Source organism: Ranitomeya imitator, chromosome 6 (assembly GCF_032444005.1).
Source record: "Ranitomeya imitator isolate aRanImi1 chromosome 6, aRanImi1.pri, whole genome shotgun sequence".
NCBI lineage: Eukaryota > Metazoa > Chordata > Amphibia > Anura > Dendrobatidae > Ranitomeya > Ranitomeya imitator.
Genome location: NC_091287.1, coordinates 375,239,494 through 375,262,571, shown reverse-complemented (window position 1 = coordinate 375,262,571; position 23,078 = coordinate 375,239,494). Strand labels below are relative to the sequence as shown.

General features: G+C 43.0%; 1 protein-coding gene across 1 annotated transcript in view; it reads left to right on the top strand.

Moving 5' to 3' along the window:
* RNMT (RNA guanine-7 methyltransferase) overlaps positions 1-23,078 on the top strand; it is a 61,090-nt gene that overhangs the window by 21,495 nt on the left and 16,517 nt on the right. Inside the window, exons 4-5 of the mRNA XM_069731001.1 lie at positions 8,519-8,644; positions 13,178-13,290. Coding sequence (XP_069587102.1) covers positions 8,519-8,644; positions 13,178-13,290 — 239 coding nt within the window. The remainder of the gene's footprint in view (positions 1-8,518; positions 8,645-13,177; positions 13,291-23,078) is intronic.

The window sequence follows — 23,078 nt, the reverse complement described above, 5'->3', positions numbered from 1 at the left end:
CATCTCCGTCTCCTGACCTCAATATCATTGAGCCATTCTGGGGAGATCTCAAGTGCGCAGTTCATGCTAGACAGCCCAGGAATTTATAGGAGCTGAAGGCTTTTTGCCAAAAAGTGGTCAGCTTTACCATCTGAGAAAATAAAGAACCTCATCCACAACTACCGCAAAAGACTTGAAGCTGTCATTAATGTTAGAGGGGGCAGTACACAGTATTAAGAAATGGGGTATGTTAACTTTTGATCAGGGTCATTTGGATGTTTTGGGTTGTCATGATTTAAAAAGAGAAAACACAGTAGTTTAACAGTAATTGGCTTCACCCAACCACTAACCATGAGTGGAGAAAAAGTTTTGGTGTTATCATTCATATTCGCTGAAAAAAGGCCAAGAAAGCAAAAATTCAGCTGGGGTATGTAAACTTTGAGCACAACTGTATCCTAATAGCTCCCTTTTGGCCAAAGAGACCTTGGAGCTTTTGGCTGAGGACAATGTCTGTATCGGATCCGTGGGTTCTTCCTGAGGACCAGGATCTTCTGTCCCAAGGGCCTTTTCTCTATCCTCAGATGTCCAAGCTGCATTTAACAACCTGGAATTAGAGAAAGATGGCGCTATCGTATTCCGCCTAGCGCTTTACAGACATTATCATTGCTGTTCCCATTGGGGCTCAAAGCAACGCAAAGTCCCTATAAGTATATTTTTGGAGTGTGGGAGGAAACCAGAGAACCCGGAGGAAAACCACGGAAACACAGGAAGAACATACAAACCATGCAGATGTTCTCCTTGGTGGGATTTGTGCCCAGGTCCCCAGCTCTGTAAGGCTACAGTGTTAACCACTGCACCAACTTTACTTCTTCAGGCTAGGTTAATAACACATTTAGGCCATCTGCCAGACTTTGGAGAAGGGAATGGGTGATCAAACTGACTGGGGGAGGCAGCAGCTGCAGAACGGAGAAGTTACTGTATTGTGGCTATACATGGGAAATCTATACTCCCATTTAGGTTTGGGGATTGAGGGTCGCATTAAACTGATTAAGGACCTATGTTTGTTAGAATCTCATCATCTCATTTCACTGCTAAGGTCCTTGCTAATAGATTGATAGATTTTTATCGATGATGTTGTGTATGAGGACCAGGTAGGTTTCATTCCAAACTAGTCTTAATCTGTGAAATGCTCTTCTGCAGATACAGGGGCTAGAGCGGTCTTTGCACAGGAGCTGACAGTGTAGAGTGTGACTACGTGTGGACAGTGTTGAAAAAAAAATGGGATTTAGATTAGGATTTCTGTTTTACGTTAAATTGCTGTATAGGCTGCCATTTGCCAGATTATGGGCTAATGGAGCTACATGTTTGCGATGAGAAGTGGCACGCTGCAAGGGTGCTACCTGTCTCCCTTCTGGTTCACATTAGCGATCGGGCCACTTGCATGGTTACTTAGATAATTTCCTGAGGTTATTGGATTGAAATGTAATATGGAAGATCAATTGTCTCTGTACTTAGACGGCATTCTGTCTATTTAGGAAATGTTACACTGTCTGCTAGTCCTGTTATAAGAACAAATATGACCACAGCACACTTTCCCAAACAGCACAACAATTCACTTGTCCAGGGAATACTGCTTGGTGCCCATTAAAGATGGATGACTCCACTCCTAGAGTTCCAAAATAGAAATAGCTCTTTTTATCCATTGTCAAAATGGAGAAAAAGAAAATGCCGGACATGTATAGAAAAGCAATGTAAAAAGATAATAAAAAAGGAGACCATGTGCATTGCAGGCATGGAAAATGGCATATACAGGGTTGGGTAGAGGTAATTTCTGACCATATTGTGCAAGGTACATAAAAACTGTGTATATGAAACATGACATAAGGCTGTAATCAATAGTGACATAAGGCAGTACCACACATGCATATGAAAATAGTAAATATTGTGTAAATAGTCAAGGCTATTTGCCATACAGTGGCAAAAAGTTTGGCCACCCCTGGCCAAAATTACTGATATTGTGAACAGTTAAGCAAGTTTAAGATGAAATGATCTCTAAAAGGACTAAAGTAAAAAATGACACATTTCCTTTGTATTTTAGGCAAAAAAAAAGTATTGTCTTTTTTTACATTTTAAAAACTACAAAAAGGAAAACGGACCAGTGCTAAAGTTTGGGACCTTGGACATTTGTGTGCTCAGATAACCTTGACCACGGTTTCAGACCTTAATTAGCCTGTTAGTTATGGCTTGTTCACTATCATTGTTAGGAAAGGCCAGGTGATGCAAACTTCCCAGCTTTATAAAAACCTAGCGTCCTCTAACCTTGTGCCAAGAAACTGCAGCCATGGGTTCTTCTAAGCAGCTGACTAGCACTCTGAAAATGGTAGAAGCCCACAAAGCAGGAAAAGGCTATAAGTTGCCCTTTCCTCAGTCTGAAATGTAATTAAAGGGAACCTGTCACCCCCAAAATCGAAGGTGAGCAAAGCCCACCGGCATCAGGGGCTTATCTACAGCATTCTGGAATGCTGTAGATAAGCCCCCGATGTAACCTGCATGATGAGAAAAAGTGGTTAGATTATACTCACCTGGGCGGGCTGTCCGATCCGATGGGCGTCGCAATCCGATCCGGGGCCTCCCATCTTCTTACGATGACGTCCTCTTCTTGTCTTCACGCTGCGGCTCCGGTGCAGGCGTACTTTGTCTGCCCTGTTGAGGGCAGAGCAAAGTACTGCAGTGCGCAGGTGCTGGGCCTCTCTGACCTTTCCCGGCGCCTGCACACTGCAGTACTTTGCTCTGCCCTCAACAGGGCAGACAAAGTACGCCTGCGCCGGAGCCGCAGCGTGAAGTCAAGAAGAGGACGCCATCGTATGAAGATGGGAGGCGCTGGACCGGACCGTGACACCCATCTGACCGGACCGCAGCAGGAACGCCCCTGGGTGAGTATAATCTAACCTCTTTTTCACATCTTTCAGGATACATCGGGGGCTTATCTACAGCATTACAGAATGCTGTAGATAAGCCCCTGATGCCGGTGGGCTTAGCTCAGCTTCGATTTTGGGGGTGACAGGTTCTCATTAAGAAATGGCAGTTAACAAGAACAGTGGAGGTCACAATATAGTCTGGAAGGCCAAGTTAAATTTCAGCGAGAGCTGGTCGAAGGATTGCTAGAGGCGCAAATCAGAACCCCCGCTTGACTGCAATAGACGTTCAGAAAGATTCAACAGATTCTGTATTTGTCGTACATTGTTCTACTGTTCAGAGACACCTGCACAAATATGGCCTTCATGGAAGAGTCATTAGAAGAAAACCTCTCCTGCGTCTTCACAATAAAATTCAGCATCAGAAGTATGTAAAAGAACATCTAAAGAAGCATGATGCATTGCCGGAGTTTGATAAAATTGGGGAATTTAAAAATTGGAAGAGGCTGGGAATACAATATGTGGTTCAGATACGGGATTGCCAGGGACTAGTGTCTTTTGAGCGGTTACAGGAAGACTATGGGCTACCAGAGGTCTGTAGTTTCCAGTATGGACAGCTTAGACATGCATATGTAACTCAGAGCAAGACGGTCAGTTAGGAGATCCATTAAGATATACTGGTGGACTATGTTTGCGCAGAGGGTGGAACAAAAAGAGTGGTGTCAGATATCTATAAGGATTTATTATATACCGTCTTAAATAATTATCCAATTAAAGCAAAAGGAAAATGGGAGGAGAAGTTGGGAAAGATAGAAGATGACAAATGGGAGGTGATTATGGAATATATACCACAACTGTCGTTCAGTGAGCCGGGCAGACTCTCGCAGATATATGTACTTCATAGAGTATATACGACTCCAGAATGGCTGTATAGAGCGGGTTTCAGACAGACTTCTGAGTGTCCTCCATGCCAGGCTGAAGGCAGTGTCCAAGGCTGAACCAGTATGACAGTGGTCAGTGCCATTGAGGGAGCGTATAGCTGTAGAATTGAGAGGGATCCTGTGGTGTGTATTTTGGGATATGTGGAGGAGATTCAAGTACATAATAAATATAAAGTGGCAAAACTAGATTACTATATATTGCATGGAAACTAATCGCCAGATACTGGATAAATAATGAACCACTGGTGTTGAGAGAATTTCTTACTCTTTTCTGTGTTCACAATAGAATCAGACTATTTATGATTAAAGAAAAGGGGAAAAAACATTTGAGACATTGTGGACACCATGAGTGGAGAGAAGATGATCCCAACTGAAGGTTGTACTATCAATCACTTGCTGTTCATGTGTGTAATGGGAGGGGAGGGAATGTTTACTGTGAAATGTGTGACCCTGCGAAATTTGGCAATAATGAGATTGTCTGTTATATAAGTTTTTAAAAAAAATTATCTGATTAAAAAAAAAAAAAAGCATGATACATTTTGGAAACAAGTCCTGTTAAAGGGAACCTGTCACCCCGTTTTTTGAGATTGAGATATAAATACTGTTAAATAGGGCCTGCGCTGTGCGTTACTATAGTGTATGTAGTGTACCCTGATTCCCCATGTATGCTGAGAAATACATTACCAAAGTCGCCGTTTTCGCCTGTCAATCAGGCTGGTCTGGTCAGGTGGGCGTGTTCACAGCGCTCTTTTCTTCCCCAGCTTTCCGTTGGTGGCGTAGTGGTGTGCGCATGTCCAAGGTCCGAATTCCCTGCGCCCACGTGAAGACACAGCGCGCGATCTGCGCTGTAATCCCTTGCATCGGTGGGGGCGGCAATCTTCCTGGGGCCGCGCGTGCGCAGATGGAGTGCTCTGCTGCACGGGGCTTCAGGAAAATGGCCGCGGGATGCCGCGCGTGCGCATTAGAGATCGCGGCGGCCATTTTCCCAAAGCCGAGTTTGCATCTCGGCTTTGGGAAAATGGCCGCCGCGATCTCTAATGCGCACGCGCGGCATCCCGCGGCCATTTTCCTGAAGCCCCGTGCAGCAGAGCACTCCATCTGTGCACGCGCGGCCCCAGGAAGATGGCCGCCCCCACCGATGCAAGGGATTACAGCGCAGATCGCGCGCTGTGTCTTCACGTGGGCGTAGGGAATTCGGACCTTGAACATGCGCACACCACTACGCCACCAACGGAAAGCTGGGGAAGAAAAGAGCGCTGTGAACACGCCCACCTGACCAGACCAGCCTGATTGACAGGCGAAAACGGCGACTTTGGTAATGTATTTCTCAGCATACATGGGGAATCAGGGTACACTACATACACTATAGTAACGCACAGCGCAGGCCCTATTTAACAGTATTTATAGCTCAATCTGAAAAAACGGGGTGACCGGTTCCCTTTAACCGATAAGTTTAACTCCTGGAACTTTTTTCGGTTTTGCGTTTTCGCTCCCCTCATTCCCAGAGCCATAACTTTTTTTTTATTTTTCCGTCAATATGGCCATGTGAGGGCTTGTTTTTTGCGGCACGCGTTGTACTTTTGAACGACACCATTGGTTTTACCATGTCGTTTACGAGAAAACGGGAAAAACAAATTCCAAGTGTGGTGAAATTGAAAAAAAAAGTGCAATCCCACACTTGTTTTTTGTTTGGCTTCTTTGCTAGGTTCACTAAATGCTAAAACTGACCTGCCATTATGATTCTCCAGATCATTACGAGTTCATAGACACCAAATGTCTAGGTTTTTTTTTTTATCTAAGTGGTGAAAAAAAATTCCAAAGTTTGATAAAACAAAAAAAAAAATTGCGCCATTTTCCGATACCCGTAGCGTCTCCATTTTTTGTGATCTGATGTTGAGTGAGAGCTTTTTTTCTGCGTGCCGAGCTGACGTTTTTAATGATACCATTGCAGATGGTGCAGATACGATCTTTTGATTGCCCGTTATTCCATTTTAATGCAATGTCGTAGCAACCAAAAAACGTAATTCTGGCGTTTTGACTCTTTTTATCGCTACGCCGTTTATCAATCAGGTTAATCCTTTTTTTTTTTTAATTGGTAGATCAGGCTATTCTGAACGCGGCGATACCAAATGTGTAGATTTTATTTATTTTTTTTATTTTGAATGGGGCAAAAGGGGGGTGATTTGAACTTTTATATATTTTTTTTTTTCATATTTTTAAAAGCATTTTTTTTTTTACTTTTGCCATTCTTCAATAGCCTCCATGGGAGGCTAGAAGTTGGCACAACTTGATTGGCTCTGCTACATAGAGGCGATGCTCAGATCGCCACTATTTAGTAGAATTACAGCATTGCTATGAGCGCCAGCTCACAGATATCTGGCATCAACAACCATAGAGGTCTCAAGGAGACCTCTGCCATGCTGACGCGCCGATGACCCCGATCAGGTGACGGGGGTCACCGATCTGTGCATTTCCGGCCCAATGGCCGGAAGCGTGCGTTAAATGCCGCTGTCCGAGTTTGACAGCGGCATTTAACTAGTTAATAGTGATCCGCCCACGCCTCTTGCGGGCACATGTCAGGAGCATCATACCAACCATTATGCATGTTGGTGGATCAATCATGCTTTGGGGTTGTGTGCAGCCAATGGCACAGGGAACATTTTACATGTAGAGGAAATAATGGATTCAAGGGGTTTTTCCCGTGCACAAAGTACTTTTTAATGAATAGATCTTGGAAGAAAAATAAGCTCCACAATTGGATGTATTAATAAAAAATGTCCCTGTGCTGAGATAATCTTATAATTGTGCCCCTGCTGTGTACTGTGTAATGGTTGTGTCTGACCATACCACATCTCCTGGGCAGGGGAGGAAACAAGAGTATACAGACATTACAGCCCAGGATTGTAAATGATTTTTTTTTTTTTTTAGGAAAGATTTCACTGCTTGTTTATAAGCAGTTTTTTACCTCAAAGTCCATCATTGAATCACAGATTATTCTTTCTATCTGTATCCTTGCAAACCGCATTAGAGAGAACCAAGTCCTGAGTTCTGCCATATTATGGTGGGACATATGGAGATACTTTGTGGCCTTCCACGCAGGAAGGAAAGGAACCAACGGGAAACTATAGCATCAATTCCACAGAATTCTTTAGTTGGTATTCCCATCTCAGAGATCCTATTTCAATATTTGCGAGGTGTAATACTAATAGTATTAGTAACTACCCCCAATTCGATATTCTGTATATTGTTTTTTAGTTATATTGCTTACCTCATGTGCAGGGTATTGGTCACTCAGGTATCCATGGTTACCGCCACTATGGCGTTCCCGGCCGCGCTTGCGCAGTTGGAAAGTAGCTCCCTGCCCGCCACCTCACATTATCAATGGCCAAGTTCTAGGCGGGTTCTCTCCTCACATAGATCTTCCAGACAGGACAGCTATGCAGTCAACATCTCCTCCATTTGTCAGAGCCGTGTGATCAGTTTCCATTATAGGCACACTGGAAGAAACTATAGATCCTTTCTGAGAGGAAGAGTGAAGTGATATGTCGGCACACCGTGAGCAGCCTGGAGATGCTCGCAGGTATTTCTCATACATCATATCGGGGTACGCCGTGATACCACACTAATAGTACAAATCTGCTTAATACAGCGCCATAATGTGACACTCGTCCAGTTGACCAATTTAACTGATTATTTGGGTAGAATTTTACTTTTTATTTTGTTTTTGTTTTTTTTAATAATTTGCATCCTTGTAATATGGTCCCCCCTAAAATATAACTTTTATCAGAGCAAAGCTAAAATCATGTTTCAAATTTAGGACAAGTGATATCAATCAAATATAGTGAGTGGGTCTGAATCAGGGAAGGAAAAAAAATATACGGTATACAAAATATGTATCCTAATAGGTCACTGTACTGAGTCCTGCCTGGCAGTGGAGGTTGCACCCTTAGTTTCTGCGGTATGGCGCCCCCACTCTTGGCGGCTTTCCCTGAAGTCCCTATTAATCCCTATCATGGAAAAAATGTCCCAATACACCCTGTTACCCGTGAAAAAAATATATTCGTGAACTGGCGGAAGCCCACCAATAGTGGTGGCACAAATCAATGCAAGACTATTAACGATAGTCTCAGATAGGAGAAGGGAAAACCTCATTATTATGGTCACTGCTAATGGTGTCTGGCTAGCCTGGGTAATGCTCCATACCATGCCGAACCATTAGCCTTGATGATATTGGACAGATCCAGCCTTTTAAGTCCCCAAAAACGTCAGACTAATGTCTGCCCAATACACCAATATCATGGTCATCTAATATGTATTGGACCCTCTCAACTCTCCCCCAGTAGATGACATTCGAGAAAAGGAGGATCCATCCTGCTTAAATTTAGGGGCCAAATCCTTAGTTCTCTAGAAGACCAACCGTCAGGGCTGTCCATCATGTCTCTCATCGATCACACAGGAGCGCTAGGATGCACCCAGTGTTCCTGTGCATGGAGGACTCGGGAGGGATTTGTCGTATTAGCATCCATGTAACTATGGTAATATGGAAGCCATGGTACAAGAGTGGGCCACCACTGATCTAATATCATCTGACCTTTGAGAGAAAACCTAGCTCGCTATTTAAGAGATATCTGTGAGTGAGAAGGCAAAAGTGACCGTGATTTTTCTGTATCTTCTGATCCTTAGGTGAGTTTTTGGATAGAGTACGGCGGAAGAATCATCAAAATATCACAGTGCTGGATCTGGGTTGTGGGAAAGGTGGAGATCTCCTGAAGTGGAAGAAAGGCAGAATTGATAAGCTTGTGTGTACAGGTATGATCTGGTGAAAGCCGCTTTTATCTTCTCTGACAATTACATTACACTTCTCTTCTCTATTGACTGTTTTTTAAACTACTAAGCCACCATTGATATCTTTTCAGATTTTTTTTAAATCCAAGTTCACTATTTTTCCTATTTTAGGGACTGAGCAATAAAAAGATTTAAAGGTAATTTTTTTTACCAGGTTTTTGCTATATTATCTGAGAGCAGCACGATTTAGGGACAGACACCCTGAATCCAGCGATATATCATTTACCGAGCTGCTTGCTGCAGTTTTTATGAAATCCCTGTTTTATCTGCTGCAGATCTACCAGTTCTCTGAATGGCTGAGCTTTGTGTAACTCCGCTCACACCACTGATAAGTACACTGTGCATAGGCAGAAAACTGCCATTCACTGGTGGGAGTGGGGTTATATGGAGGTTATGAATACGGAGGACTACAAAAACAGTAATTTTATCAACCATACATCTGTCTATACATTATACTGCTCTCAAATAGTAGAAAGCTGGTGACAGATTCCCTTTAAGCTACTATTCCCACTTGATCTCCTAGTAGATTTGTCTCTTAATTATTAAATAATCTCTTTGACCTTATGGCTAGTGTACTTTGAACATCAATTTTAGAGAATCCTGGTGTTAGAAATGTTATAACAAAACTTAAAAGTGAGAGAGTTTGATAAGTTGTAATAGATGTTGTCTCCTCTTCACCCAGCCAAACTGCCAGTTGTAGCTTGTTAGGAAAAATGCTGTTCAAGTTAATAGAAGCCGTCTGGCCAGGAGGAAATGAACTTTCTTCCTCCCGGCAGTCTCGGGCTTTCAGTCATAGATGCACAGGTGCAGTCACCGCTCGGCTCGGTGAGCAGAGGCTGTAACCACACTCCGCCACTGACTGACAGCTGGGTCCGCAGTGCATTAGTACAGAGCCAGCTGTCAGTCAGTGTCGGGCATGGTTACAGCTGCCGCTCACAGTTTGTGGTGACTGAAGTGAAATCCTGAGGCTGCCGGGAGGATTAAAGGTAATTTTCTCATTGCAGCTGGGTTTTCATTGCTGCAACCACACAGACTTAGAAATATAAAGCCAGAGAAGTATATACAAAATCTCTTTTTACCAGTTTTACCACAGAAAATACTGGCATGTTAGCAAAGAACAAAAAAGCGTGGTTTTAAAACATAACTTTTACTAGTTAGTTTACTAAAAAGAGGTCCATAGCCTCCATAAAACCAATGTGAATAGTAGACCATCACACACACACATATTTAGATATCTCCCCCCCGTTTGGGGAATATAATTCAAATCCCAATTCTCAGAGATAAAAGAAAGAATGTAGGTTCTCCTGACTGAAGGGAGATGCTGCCCAGAAACTTGTGATAAGGATTAATGTGCCAATTCCCTGATGAATCACATTGCTGAAGAAACACGGGGAGGCACACAGGCTGACTAGTGAGAGGGCCAGCTGTGGACTGCCCTTGTAAGGGCGGGAGTCTTTCGGGGTACCAGGGTCTGACAGGGACTATGTTGGGACCCAGACTCCATAATTTGCAGCGAAAGGAGGATAAGGAAAAAGGGAACAAAACTACAAATGGTGAGATTGTTCCTTTTTATTTTCTATATTGCACATGAGATGATATGTGACAGACATATCCTCCTGATAGAAAGGTATATGTGAGTAATATGGATAAGATTTAACTCAAATTGATTGCCCTAGGTCGGCTTTTGGATCCTATATTAATTCATTGGAATATATAAGAGGTGAAAATAACCTACATTTATTCTTTTATCTCTGACTGGTTCCATTTAAACGTTCAGAACAAGGTTAATCGGACATAGATGATGAAAGTAAGTTCAACGACATCATCAGGTCTAAGATCTATTTAATACTCGATGCAGTTTGTATTAGGGTGACCAGATGGCAACCAAGCTTGTTCCCAGTATGTAACCAGGTGCCATTGTAAATTGCGGCACAGGGTTAAAGCTCCGGCAATCTAGCATGAGCAGGTCTTCCCTCCAGCTGTCCGACACAGCCAAGGACTGTGGGGAGAAGACAGATGTGGATTATTACTACTTCTGTCTTCTCCTGTGCCAGCTACACACATGGTCAAAATTGTTGGTACCCCTCGTTTGTTGACAGAAAAACCCACAATGGTCACAGAAATAACTTGAATCTGACAATAGTAGTAATAAATTAAAAATCTATGAAAATGAGCAAATGAAAGTCAGACATTGCTTTTCAACCATGCTTCCACAAAAGTTTTCAAAAAATAAAACTCATGGAATGAGGCCTGGACAGAAATGATGGTACCCTTAACTTAATATTTTGTTCCACAACCTCTTGAGGCAATCACTGCAATCAAGCGATTCCTATAACTGTCAATGAGACTTCCGCACCTCTCGACAGGTATTTTGGCCCACTCCTCAAGAGCAAACTGCTCCAGTTGTTGACTTTAAAGGACTTATTCTGCTTTGACATTTCCACAAGCACTGCAGCGTAGTATCCACTATCCACAGTGTTCGAATTTGGCTCCGCTTGCCAGTTTGAGCGGCCATCACGCGACTGCAAGTATCCTTATTTGCTAACCTTGGGACATGTTTCGCATGGGTTGTAGTAAAGAAAGCAGATGAGAAGTTAGAGACTTATAGAAATAAACATGTCTGTTCGCTGAGGCCAATCATGGATTTCTGGTAAAATTCACATTCTGATGGGCTGATTTTTTCAGCCAATTATGGTGCAAACCTAGACTAGACAGTCTTAAAATGCGCCAGATTTATCATAGGATTCATACTGGATGCATGCTGTACATCACCTATTCGTTGGCTTACTTTGTACCATAAATTTGTGCCAAAATTAGTACAGTGGCATGTAAACGTTAAGGCGCCCCTGGTCAAAATTACTGTTATTGTGCACTGTTAATCAAGTTGAAGATTAAATGATCTCCAAAAGGAGTAAAGTTACAGATGACACATTTCCTTTGAATTTTAGGCAAAAAATATACTGTATTTTCTGGTGTATAAGACAACCCCCAACTTTTCCATATAAAATATGAAATTTGGGATATACCCGCCGTATAAGACGGGGCTCATCTTATATGCCCAGTCATCTTATACGGCGTGTGCGTATGGTTCCCAGGGTCTGGAGGAGGAGACTCTCCTTCAGGCCCTGGGATCCATATTAATGTAAAAAATAAAGAATAAAAATAAAAAATATGGATATACTCACCCCTCCGACAGACCCTGGCTCTCAGCGCTGCAAGCGTCTGCCTCCGTTCCTAAGAATGCAGTCAGTGAAGAACCTTCGATGACGTCGCGATCATGTGACCACTCTCGTGACCGCGACAACTCCAGAATCTGCTAAATCTTTCTGAAGGTCTTTTGCAGTCAAGCGGGGGTTCTGATTTGCCTCTCTAGCAATCCTGCGAGCAGCTCTCACTGAAAATTGACTTGGTCTTCCAGACCTTATCTTCACCTTCACTGTTCTTGTTAACTGCATTTTCTTAATTGTATTTTGAACTGAGGAAAAGGCAACTTGAAAATGCTTTTCTATCTTCTTATCGCCTTCTTCTGCTTTGTGGGCTTCCACCACTTTCAGGGTGCTAGGCAGCTGCTTAGGAGGACCCATGACTGCTGTTTTTTGGCACAAGGTTAGAGGAGGCTAGGTTTTTATAAAGCTGGGAAGTTTGCATCACTGGGCCTCTCCTAACAATGATGGTGAACAAGCCATAACCCTAACAGGCTAATTAAGGTCTGAAATCTTGGTCAAAGTCATCTGAGCACACAAATCTCCAAGGGTGCCCAAACTTTTCCATCAGCCAATTTTCTTTTTTGTAAATTTTCAAATGTAAATATATATTTTTGCCTAAAATACAAAGGAAATGTGTCGTCTTTAACTTTAGGCCTCTTACAGATCATTTCATCTTCAACTTGCTTAACTGTAATTTTAACCAGGGGTGCCCATACTTTTACATGCCACTGTATGCCCCATTGTGTCTGTAGCATTGTGGCATTTGCCATGGCCCAGGAAAAGCTGTTCTCACCTGAAAGTATTGCAGCATATGCCTGTGGTAATAGAAGACTTCCCCTGTGTATTCTGGCTGATATTTATTGATGCTGCCCGGTACCTGTAGAAGCCTTATTTCACATGCTCCCAAGAATGCTGCTTTTTACTTGTGATTACTTTGGATGTGTGACACTTTCCCGATTTGTGCACCTTTTGTATGTATTGCCCCATTCTTTATTTGTTAGCCACTGTTCTCCTGCTCTTATGTTTGCAGGTAGCAATGATGAGGCACGTTTTACAGCACTTTTGTTTTTGTAAGAAAGTTCTTCATTGTGTATGGTAGCCCGCAGAGAATATTAATTATGTATGGATCGGTGTTCACACCAGTGTGCACCAGGCGGTCGCCATTGTTCCGAGACCTAATCACTTCTACCACTAATTAGCTGGAGTCGTAGACCAGCTTTGGATTATAACTAAACACATGCTGCTGTCGCCTTTGCTAAGGTTCATTGTATTTTTGTAATCGTTTTTACAGATATAGCAGAAGTTTCTGTCCAGCAGTGTGAGCAGCGGTACTCCGATATGAAAGCACGCAACCACCGGGACTATATTTTTGAAGCGGAGTTTGTAACTGCAGATTCTACAAAGGTGCATTTTCTTTTCATTTTTTAGGGGCTTAAGAATGGGGAATTAACTTGGCATTCAGTTTGATAATTACTTAACCCCTTTCTGCCATCAGACGTACTATTGCGTCCATGGGGGGTGGGCCCTACTTCCCAAGGACGCAATAGTACGTCATATGCGATCGGCAGCGCTCACGGGGGGAGCGGCGCCGATCGCGGCCGGGTGTCAGCTGCCTATCGCAGCTGACATCCGGCACTATGTGCCAGGAGCGGTCACGGACCGCCCCCGGCACATTAACCCCCGGCACACCGCGATCAAAGATGATCGCGATGTGCCGGCGGTGCAGGGAAGCACCGCGCAGGGAGGGGGGCTCCCTGCGGGCTTCCCTGAGACCCCCGCAGCAACGCGATGTAATCGCGTTGCTGCGAGGGTCTTGCCGCCCTCCCTCCCTGCTCCAGGTCCCGGATCCAAGATGGCCGCGGATCCGGGTCCTGCAGGGAGGGAGGTGGCTTCACAGAGCCTGCTCAGAGCAGGCACTGTGAAGCCTGCACTGCTGCATGTCAGATCAGTGATCTGACAGAGTGCTGTGCAAACTGTCAGATCACTGATCTGTGATGTCCCCCCCTGGGACAAAGTAAAAAAGTAAAAAAAAAATTTTCCAAATGTGTAAAAAAAATTAAAAAAAAATATTCCTAAATAATGAAAAAAAAAAAAAAATATTCCCATAAATACATTTCTTCATCTAAATAAAAAAAAAAAAAAACAATAAAAGTACACATATTTAGTATCGCCGCGTCCGTATCGACTCGCCCTATAAAACTGGCACACTAGTTAACCCCTTCAGTAAACACCGTAAGAAAAAAAAAAAAAAAAACGAGGCAAAAAACGACGCTTTATTATCATACCGCCGAACAAAAAGTGGAATAACACGTGATCAAAAAGACAGATATAAACAACCATGGTACCGCTGAAAGCGTCATCTTGTCCCGCAAAAAACGAGCCACCATACAGCATCATCAGCAAAAAAATGAAAAAGTTATAGTCCTGAGAATAAAGCGATGCCAAAATAATTATTTTTTCTATAAAATAGTTTTTATCGTATAAAAGCGCCAAAACATAAAAAAATGATATAAATGAGATGTCGCTGTAATCGTACTGACCCGAAGAATAAAACTGCTTTATCAATTTTACCAAACGCGGAACGGTATAAACGCCTCCCCCAAAAGAAATTCATGAATAGCTGGTTTTTGGTCATTCTGTCTCACAAAAATCGGAATAAAAAGCGATCAAAAAATGTCACGTGCCCGAAAATGTTACCAATAAAAACGTCAACTCGTCGCGTAAAAAACAAGACCTCACATGACTGTGTGGACCAAAATATGGAAAAATTATAGCTCTCAAAATGTGGTAACGCAAAAAATATTTTTTGCAATAAAAAGCGTCTTTCAGTGTGTGACGGCTGCCAATCATAAAAATCCGCTAAAAAACCCACTATAAAAGTAAATCAAACCCCCCTTCATCACCCCCTTAGTTAGGGAAAAATAAAAAAATGTATTTATTTCCATTTTCCCATTAGGGCTAGGGTTAGGGCTAGGGTTAGGGCTAGGGTTAGGGCTAGTGTTAGGGTTAGGGCTAGGGTTAGGGCTAGGGTTAGGGCTAGGGCTAGGGTTAGGGCTAGGGTTAGGGCTAGGGTTAGGGTTAGGGTTAGGGCTAGGGTTAGGGCTAGGGTTAGGGTTAGGGCTAGGGTTAGGGCTAGGGTTAGGGCTAGGGTTAGGGCTAGGGTTAGGGCTAGGGCTAGGGTTAGGGTTGGGGCTAGGGTTAGGGCTAGGGTTAGGGCTAGGGTTAGGGCTACAGTTAGGGTTGGGGCTAAAGTTACAGTTAGGGTTTAGATTACATTTACAGTTGGGAATAGGGTTGGGATTAGGGTTAGGGGTGTGTCAGGGTTAGAGGTGTGGTTAGGGTTACCGTTGGAATTAGGGTTAGGGGAGTGTTTGGATTAGGGTTTCAGTTATAATTGGGGGGTTTCCACTGTTTAGGCACATCAGGGGCTCTCCAAAAGCGACATGGCGTCCGATCTCAATTCCAGCCAATTCTGCGTTGAAAAAGTAAAACAGTGCTTCTTTCCTTCCGAGCTCACCCGTGTGCCCAAACAGGGGTTTACCCCAACATATGGGGTATCAGCGTACTCAGGACAAATAGGACAACAACTGTTGGGGTCCAATTTCTCCTGTTACCCTTGGGAAAATACAAAACTGGGGGCTAAAAAATAATTTTTGTGGGAAAAAAAAGATTTTTTATTTTTACGGCTCTGCGTTATAAACTGTAGTGAAACACTTGGGGTTCAAAGTTCTCACAACACATCTAGATAAGTTCCCGGGGGGGTCTAGTTTCCAATATGGGGTCACTTGTGGGGGGTTTCTACTGTTTAGGTACATTAGGGGCTCTGCAAACGCAATGTGACGCCTGCAGACCATTCCATCTAAGTCTGCATTCAAATGGCACTCCTTCCCTTCCGAGCCCTCCCATGCGCCCAAACAGTGGTTTCCCCCCACATATGGGGTATCAGCGCACTCAGGACAAATTGGACAACACATTTTTGGGTCCAATTTCTCCTGTTACCCTCGGGAAAATACAAAACTGGGGGCTAAAAAATAATTTTTGTGGGAAAAAATTTTTGTTTTATTTTTACGGCTCTCCATTATAAACCTCTGTGAAGCCCTTGGTGGGTCAAAGCGCTCACCACACATCTAGATAAGTTCCTTAGGGGGTCTACTTTCCAAAATGGTGTCACTTGTGGGGGGTTTCTACTGTTTAGGTACATTAGGGGCTCTGCAAACGCAATGTGACGCCTGCAGACCATTCCATCTAAGTCTGCATTCAAATGGCACTCCTTCCCTTCCGAGCCCTCCCATGCGCCCAAACAGTGGTTTCCCCCCACATATGGGGTATCAGCGCACTCAGGACAAATTGGACAACACATTTTTGGGTCCAATTTCTCCTGTTACCCTCGGGAAAATACAAAACTGGGGGCTAAAAAATAATTTTTGTGGGAAAAAATTTTTGTTTTATTTTTACGGCTCTCCATTATAAACCTCTGTGAAGCCCTTGGTGGGTCAAAGCGCTCACCACACATCTAGATAAGTTCCTTAGGGGGTCTACTTTCCAAAATGGTGTCACTTGTGAGTGGTTTCTACTATTTAGGTACATTAGGGGCTCTGCAAACGCAACATGGCGTCTCATCTCAATTCCTGTCAATTTTGCATTGAAAAGTCAAACGGCGCTCCTTCCTTTCCGAGCTCTCCCATCCGCCCAAACAGTGGTTTACCCCCACATATGGGGTATCAGCGCACTCAGGACAAATTGTACAACAACTATTGGGGTCCAATTTCTTCTCTTACCCTTGGAAAAATAAAAAATTGGGGGCGAAAAGATAATTTTTGTGAAAAAATATGATTTTTTTATTTTTACGGTTCTGCATTATAAACTTCTGTGAAGCACTGGGTGGGTCAAAGTGCTCACCACACCTCTAGATAAGTTCCTTAGGGGGTCTACTTTCCAAAATGGTGTCACTTGTGGGGGGTTTCAATGTTTAGGCACATCAGTGGCTTTCCAAACGCAACATGGCATCCCATCTCAATTCCTGTCAATTTTGCATTGAAAAGTCAAACGGCGCTCCTTCCCTTCCGAGCTCTCCCATCCGCCCAAACAGTGGTTTACCCCCACATATGGGATATCAGCTTACTCAGGACAAATTGTACAACAACTATTGGGGTCCAATTTCTTCTCTTACCCTTGGAAAAATAAAAAATTGGGGGCGAAAAGATAATTTGTGTGAAAAAATATGATTTTTTATTTTTACGGTTCTACATTATAAACTTCTGTGAAGCACTTGGTGGGTGAAAGAGCTCACCACACCTCTATATAAGTTCCTTAGGGGGTCTACTTTCCAAAATGGTGTCACTTGTGGGGGGTTTCAATGTTTAGGCACATCAGGGGCTCTCCAAACGAAACATGGTGTCCCATCTCAATTCCTGTCAATTTTGCATTGAAAAGTCAAATGGCGCTCCTTCGCTTCCGAGCTGTGCCATGCGCCCAAACAGTGGTTTACCCCCACATGTGGGGTATTGGCGTACTCAGGACAAATTGTACAACAATGATTGCGGTCCATTTTCTCCTGTTACCCTTGGTAAAATAAAACAAATTGGAGCTGAATTAAATTTTTTGTGAAAAAAAGTTAAATGTTCATTTTTATTTAAACATTCAAAAAATTCCTGTGAAGCACCAGAAGGGTTAATAAACTTCTTGAATGTGGTTTTAAGCACCTTGAGGGGTGTAGTTTTTAGAATGGTGTCACACTTGGGTATTTTCTATCATATAGACCCCTCAAAATGACTTCAAATGAGATGTGGTCCCTAAAAAAAAATGGTGTTGTAGAAATGAGAAATTGCTGGTCAACTTTTCACCCTTATAACTCCCTAACAAAAAAAAATTTTGGTTCCAAAATTGTGCTGATGTAAAGTAGACATGTGGGAAATGTTACTTATTAAGTATTTTGTGTGACATATATCTGTGATTTAATTGCATAAAAATTCAAAGTTGGAAAATTGCGAAATTTTCATAATTTTCGCCAAATTTCCGTTTTTTTCACAAATAAACGCAGGTACTATCAAAGAATTTTTACCATTGTCATGAAGTACAATATGTCACGAGAAAACAATGTCAGATTCACTGGGATCCGTTGAAGCGTTCCAGAGTTATAACCTCATAAAGGGACAGTGGTCAGAATTGTAAAAATTGGCCCGGTCATTAACGTGCAAACCACCCTTGGGGGTAAAGGGGTTAAGGAGAACAGAGAGCGGAGCTAAAATCAATGTCTCGGTCACTTCATTGGGAGACACAGGAACCATGGGGTGAATATGCTGCCACCTAGAGGCTGACTCTAATAATATATTTTAGAAACAAAAAAAACCCCCAAACAACTGAATCCTCCCCATCAGGGTACACCAGGGCAGCCGACACCCAGTTATACAGTTTAGCTTAGTGTCATTCAGGGGCAGACATGGGTCTGCACAGCCTTAGGAACTAACCTTTTCCTCTTTCTTCCTTCTGCAGTACTACATGGTTCCTATAATTATTTGACTGAGATATAAAGATTTTTGGTACTCACTGTAAAATCTCGCTCGTTGCCATTATTGCGTGACCTAGTGCCCTCCCTTCTTTTGAGGAGTGGTTTTATTCTTCCTACCGCTTTTGCACTAACTGCATAGCTGCTTGTCGGCTGCCCAGATGTAGCCAGATGTATTGTTAGTGTCAGCCTCCAGGTGGCAGCACATGAACCCCAGAAAGAGAGAGAGTACCAAAAATCTTTATTTTCTGATTCTGTCAAAAATCCGAATTGTGCCATCCTCTACTGATGAATTAGTCAAATTTAATTCCATTCAGCACCGAGTCCTATAGGAACGTGTAATAAAAACTCCTTCAGGCCAGTACTGCTGATCGCTTTTGAAGGTATTGGCCCCTGACATCGCACACCCCTCACTATCGACTGCAGTCAGCTGCTGGCACATATTATTTTGCTACCCTTTCTGACAGATGTCGGCTATTATGACCAAGCACGTCAGACTTTGTTTTTTTTCCTCTGGTACCATTGTTCATTTTGCCCCCCTCCCAATCCATTGCTGTTGTATTGATCTACAACTTCAAATAATAATGTCCATTTTTAACCCTTTCCTGACCTCCGCCGTACTGGTACTGCAGAGGTCTGTACCCCCGCTTTGATGTGATTCACCCGCCACTATTAACTAGTTAAATGCCGCTGTCAAACGCTGAGAGCGGCATTTAACCGGCGCTTCCGGCCGGCCGGAAATGAGCGCATCGCTGACCCCCGTCACATGATCAGGGGTCAGCGATGCTTCTGTATAGTAACCATAGAGGTCCTTGAGACCTCTATGGTTACTGACGCTGGTTTGCTGTGAGCGCCACCCTGTGGTCGGCGGCGCTCATAGCAAGTCTGTAATGCAGCTACATAGGAGCGATCTATGCATTGCTCCTATGTAGCAGAGCCAATTGAGTTGTGCCGTCTTCTAGCCTCCCATGGAGGCTATTGAAGCATGGCAAAAGTATTTAAAAAAAAATATATAAAAGTTTAAATCACCCCCATTTCGCCCCATTCAAAATAAAACAATAAAATAAAGAAAACTCAAACCTAAACCTATTTTTGGTATCGCCGTGTTCAGAATCGCCCGACCTATCAATAAAAAAAAGGGATTAACCTGATCGCTAAACAGCGTAGCGGAAAAAAAAAAATTAAAAACGCCAGAATTATGGTTTTTTTGTCACCGCGACATTGCATTAAAATACAATAACGGGCGATCAAAAGAACGTATCCGCACCAAAATGGCATCATTAAAAATATCAGCACGCAAAAAATAAGCCCTGACCCCAGATCAGGAAAAATGGAGACGCTACGGGTATTGGAAAATTTCACAATTTTTTTTTTTTTTTTTTTTTTTTTTTAGCAAAGTTTGGAATTTTTTCTACCACCTAGATAAAACATGTTTGGTGTCTATGAACTCGTAATGACCTGGACAATCATAATGGCAGGTCTCTTTTAGCATTTAGTGAACCTAGCAAAAAAGCCAAACAAAAAATAAGTGTGGGATTGCACTTTTTTTTTGCAATTTTACCGCACTTGGAATTTTTTTCCAGTTTTCTAGTACACAACATGCTAAAACCAATGATGTCGTTCAAAAGTTGTACTTGTCCCCCAAAAAATAAGCCCTCACATGGCCAAATTGACGGAAAAATAAAAGAGTTATGGCTCTGGGAAGGAGGGGAGCGAACAACGAGAACACAAAAATGGAAAAGGGCAAGGTCTTGAAGGGGTTAAAGAAGCCCTCCTCCCATCAAATTTTTTAGCCTCTTAATATATTGCAATCATCATATTATATAGCACTATGTACTTACAATTGCTCATTTTTTCTTTCTACCTATTTATTTAATTTCTTTTCCGTTAGGTTTATGGTCTCACATTATTAAATACTGACTAGCTGAATCCTTCTAAGCTCTATTTAGAAACAGGTCAATTTTCTCTGCACAAGTCATAAGTCACTGCAAAAGTCCCAGGCAGAGGGAGGAGTGAGCAATTGAAGAGGGGAATGATAAATGCATGGTCATTAGACTTCCTGTTTCTACATAGAGCAAAGAAAAGGGAACAATTCACTGAGTAGAAAGGGAAAAAGCGCAATTGTAGGTACACAGTGATATATATATATATATATATATATATATATATATATATATATATATATATATATATATATATATATATATATATATATATGACTGCAATATTGTAAGGGGACAACAATCTTGATGGGAGTGCTTCTTTACCATGTATTTAAAAGATGATTTTGGTTCCATCCAGTTTCTTAGCCATACGGCAGTTCACAGCCTTACTATGTCAAGAGGATTGTGTCCGACCATTGAGAACCCCGCTGATTGCCATACCGCTTGAACAGGAACAGTGGTTACACATATGCACTGTTGCTTCATCAGTCTGTATGGTATTGTGGAGTGCTGTAATTCGCCATCTCTGTTGCTCCCATAACCTTTGAACGTCAGCTGTGGCATATCCAAGAACCAGTGAACACGAGTGTCTCATTCTGGAGATCTGTATAGGTCTTTGTGGATGGACCACCACCAAAGTTGTAGTCACTATCCGTGATTATATATATTAGATGGTGGCCCGATCCTAACGCATCGGGTATTCTAGAATATGTATGTATGCACGTCGCGCTTAGCACAGCCACGTAGTATATAGCACAGCCACGTAACACAGACAGCCACGTCGTATATAGCACCCATGTAGTATATAACACAGCCCACGCAGTATAAAATACAGCCCCCGTAATATATAGCACAGCCCACGCAGTATATAACACAGGCCACATAGTATATAACACAGCCCACGCAGTATATAACAAAGCCCACGTAATATATAGCACTGCCCACGCAGTATATAACACAGGCCACGTAGTATGTAGCAGCCAGGCAGTATATAACACAGCCCACGTAATATATAGCACAGCCCACGTAGTATATAACACAGGCCACACAGTATATAACACAGCCCACGCAGTATATAGCAGTGTGGGCACCATATACCTGTTAATAAATACAAAATAGTTATATACTCACCCTCTGGCCTCCACCGAAGCTGTCTTGATGCTGCCGCCAGCTTCCGTTCCCAGTGATGCATTGCGAAATTACCCAGATGACTTAGCGGTCGCGGACTGCTAAGTCATCTGGGTAATTGCGCAATGCATCACTGGGAGCAGAAGCTGGCGGCATCATCGCGTGCATCGGTGGATGTCGGAAGGTGAGAATAGCACAATTTTATTTTTTTAAATTATTTTTAACATTATATCTTTTTACTATTGATGCTGCATAGACAGCATCAATAGTAAAAAGTTGGTCCGGGATGGGGCGACACACTGGCACTGACTGGAGGGGAGTAGAGAGGGGTACTGACATAGGGAGGGGCCAATTCGCGGCCAGACTAAGCCTGTCGCAGCCGGCCGCGACCAATCAGCGACGCAGGATTTCCGTTACTGAAGTTATAGACAGACAAACAGACGGAAGTACCCCTTAGACAATTTTATATATACTAGATGGTGGCCCGATTCTAACGCATCGGGTATTCTAGAATATGTATGTAGTTTATTTATGAAGTTTTCAGAATAATGCAATTTATACACAGGATTCGGCCGGCCGCGACCAATTAGCAAAGCGTGGTTCAAATTCCGCGCCAATTCGCGGGTGGACTGCGCCTGTTGCTGATTGGTCACGCATGGCCGCGAACAATCAGTGAAGCCAGGGTCGGCTCCAGGTTTTTGAGGGCCCCAGAGGAAAGAGTCTCGGTGGGTCCCCCTCTTTAACACACCACGATTCATGATGCACAGATACAGCAGAGAAATATAGCACAGCCAAGTAGCGTATAATACAGCCCATGTAGTATATAACACAGCCCACGTAGTATATAGCACAGCCATGTAGTATATTGCCCAGCCACGTAGTATATTGCCCAGCCACGTAGGATATTGCCCAGCCACGTAGGATATTGCCCAGCCACGTAGTATATAGCACAGCCACGTAGTATATAGCACAGCCACGTAGTATATAACATCCCACGTAGTATATAGCACAGCCAGGTAGTATATAGCACAGCCACGTAGTATATAGCACAGCCACGTAGTATATCGCACAGCCACGTAGTATATCGCACAGCCACGTAGTATATCGCACAGCCCACGTAGTATATAGCACAGCCCACGTAGTATATAGCACAGCCCACGTAGTATATAGCACAGCCCACGTAGTATATAGCAACGTGGGCACCATATCGCTGTTAAAATTAAAATAAATACATTCAATTGTTAGAATTAAAATAAAAAATAGTTATATACTCACCCTCTGTCGGCCCCCTGGATCCAGCCGAGGCGTTTACCCATTCTTCTCGCTACGCTCCAGTCCCAAGAGTGCATTGCGGTCTCGCGAGATGATGACGTAGCGGTCTCGCAAGACCTTGTGAGACTTGTGAGGAGTGGGAAAGGCCTGGGCTGGATCTGGAAGGTGAGTATATAATGATTTCTTTTTTTTAAATTATTTTTAACATTAGATCTTTTTACTATTGATGCTGCATAGGAGCATCAATAATAAAAAGTTGGTCACACAGGGTTAATAGCAGCGTTAACGGAGTGCGTTACACCGTGGCATAACGCGATCCGTTAACGCTGCCATTAACCCTGTGT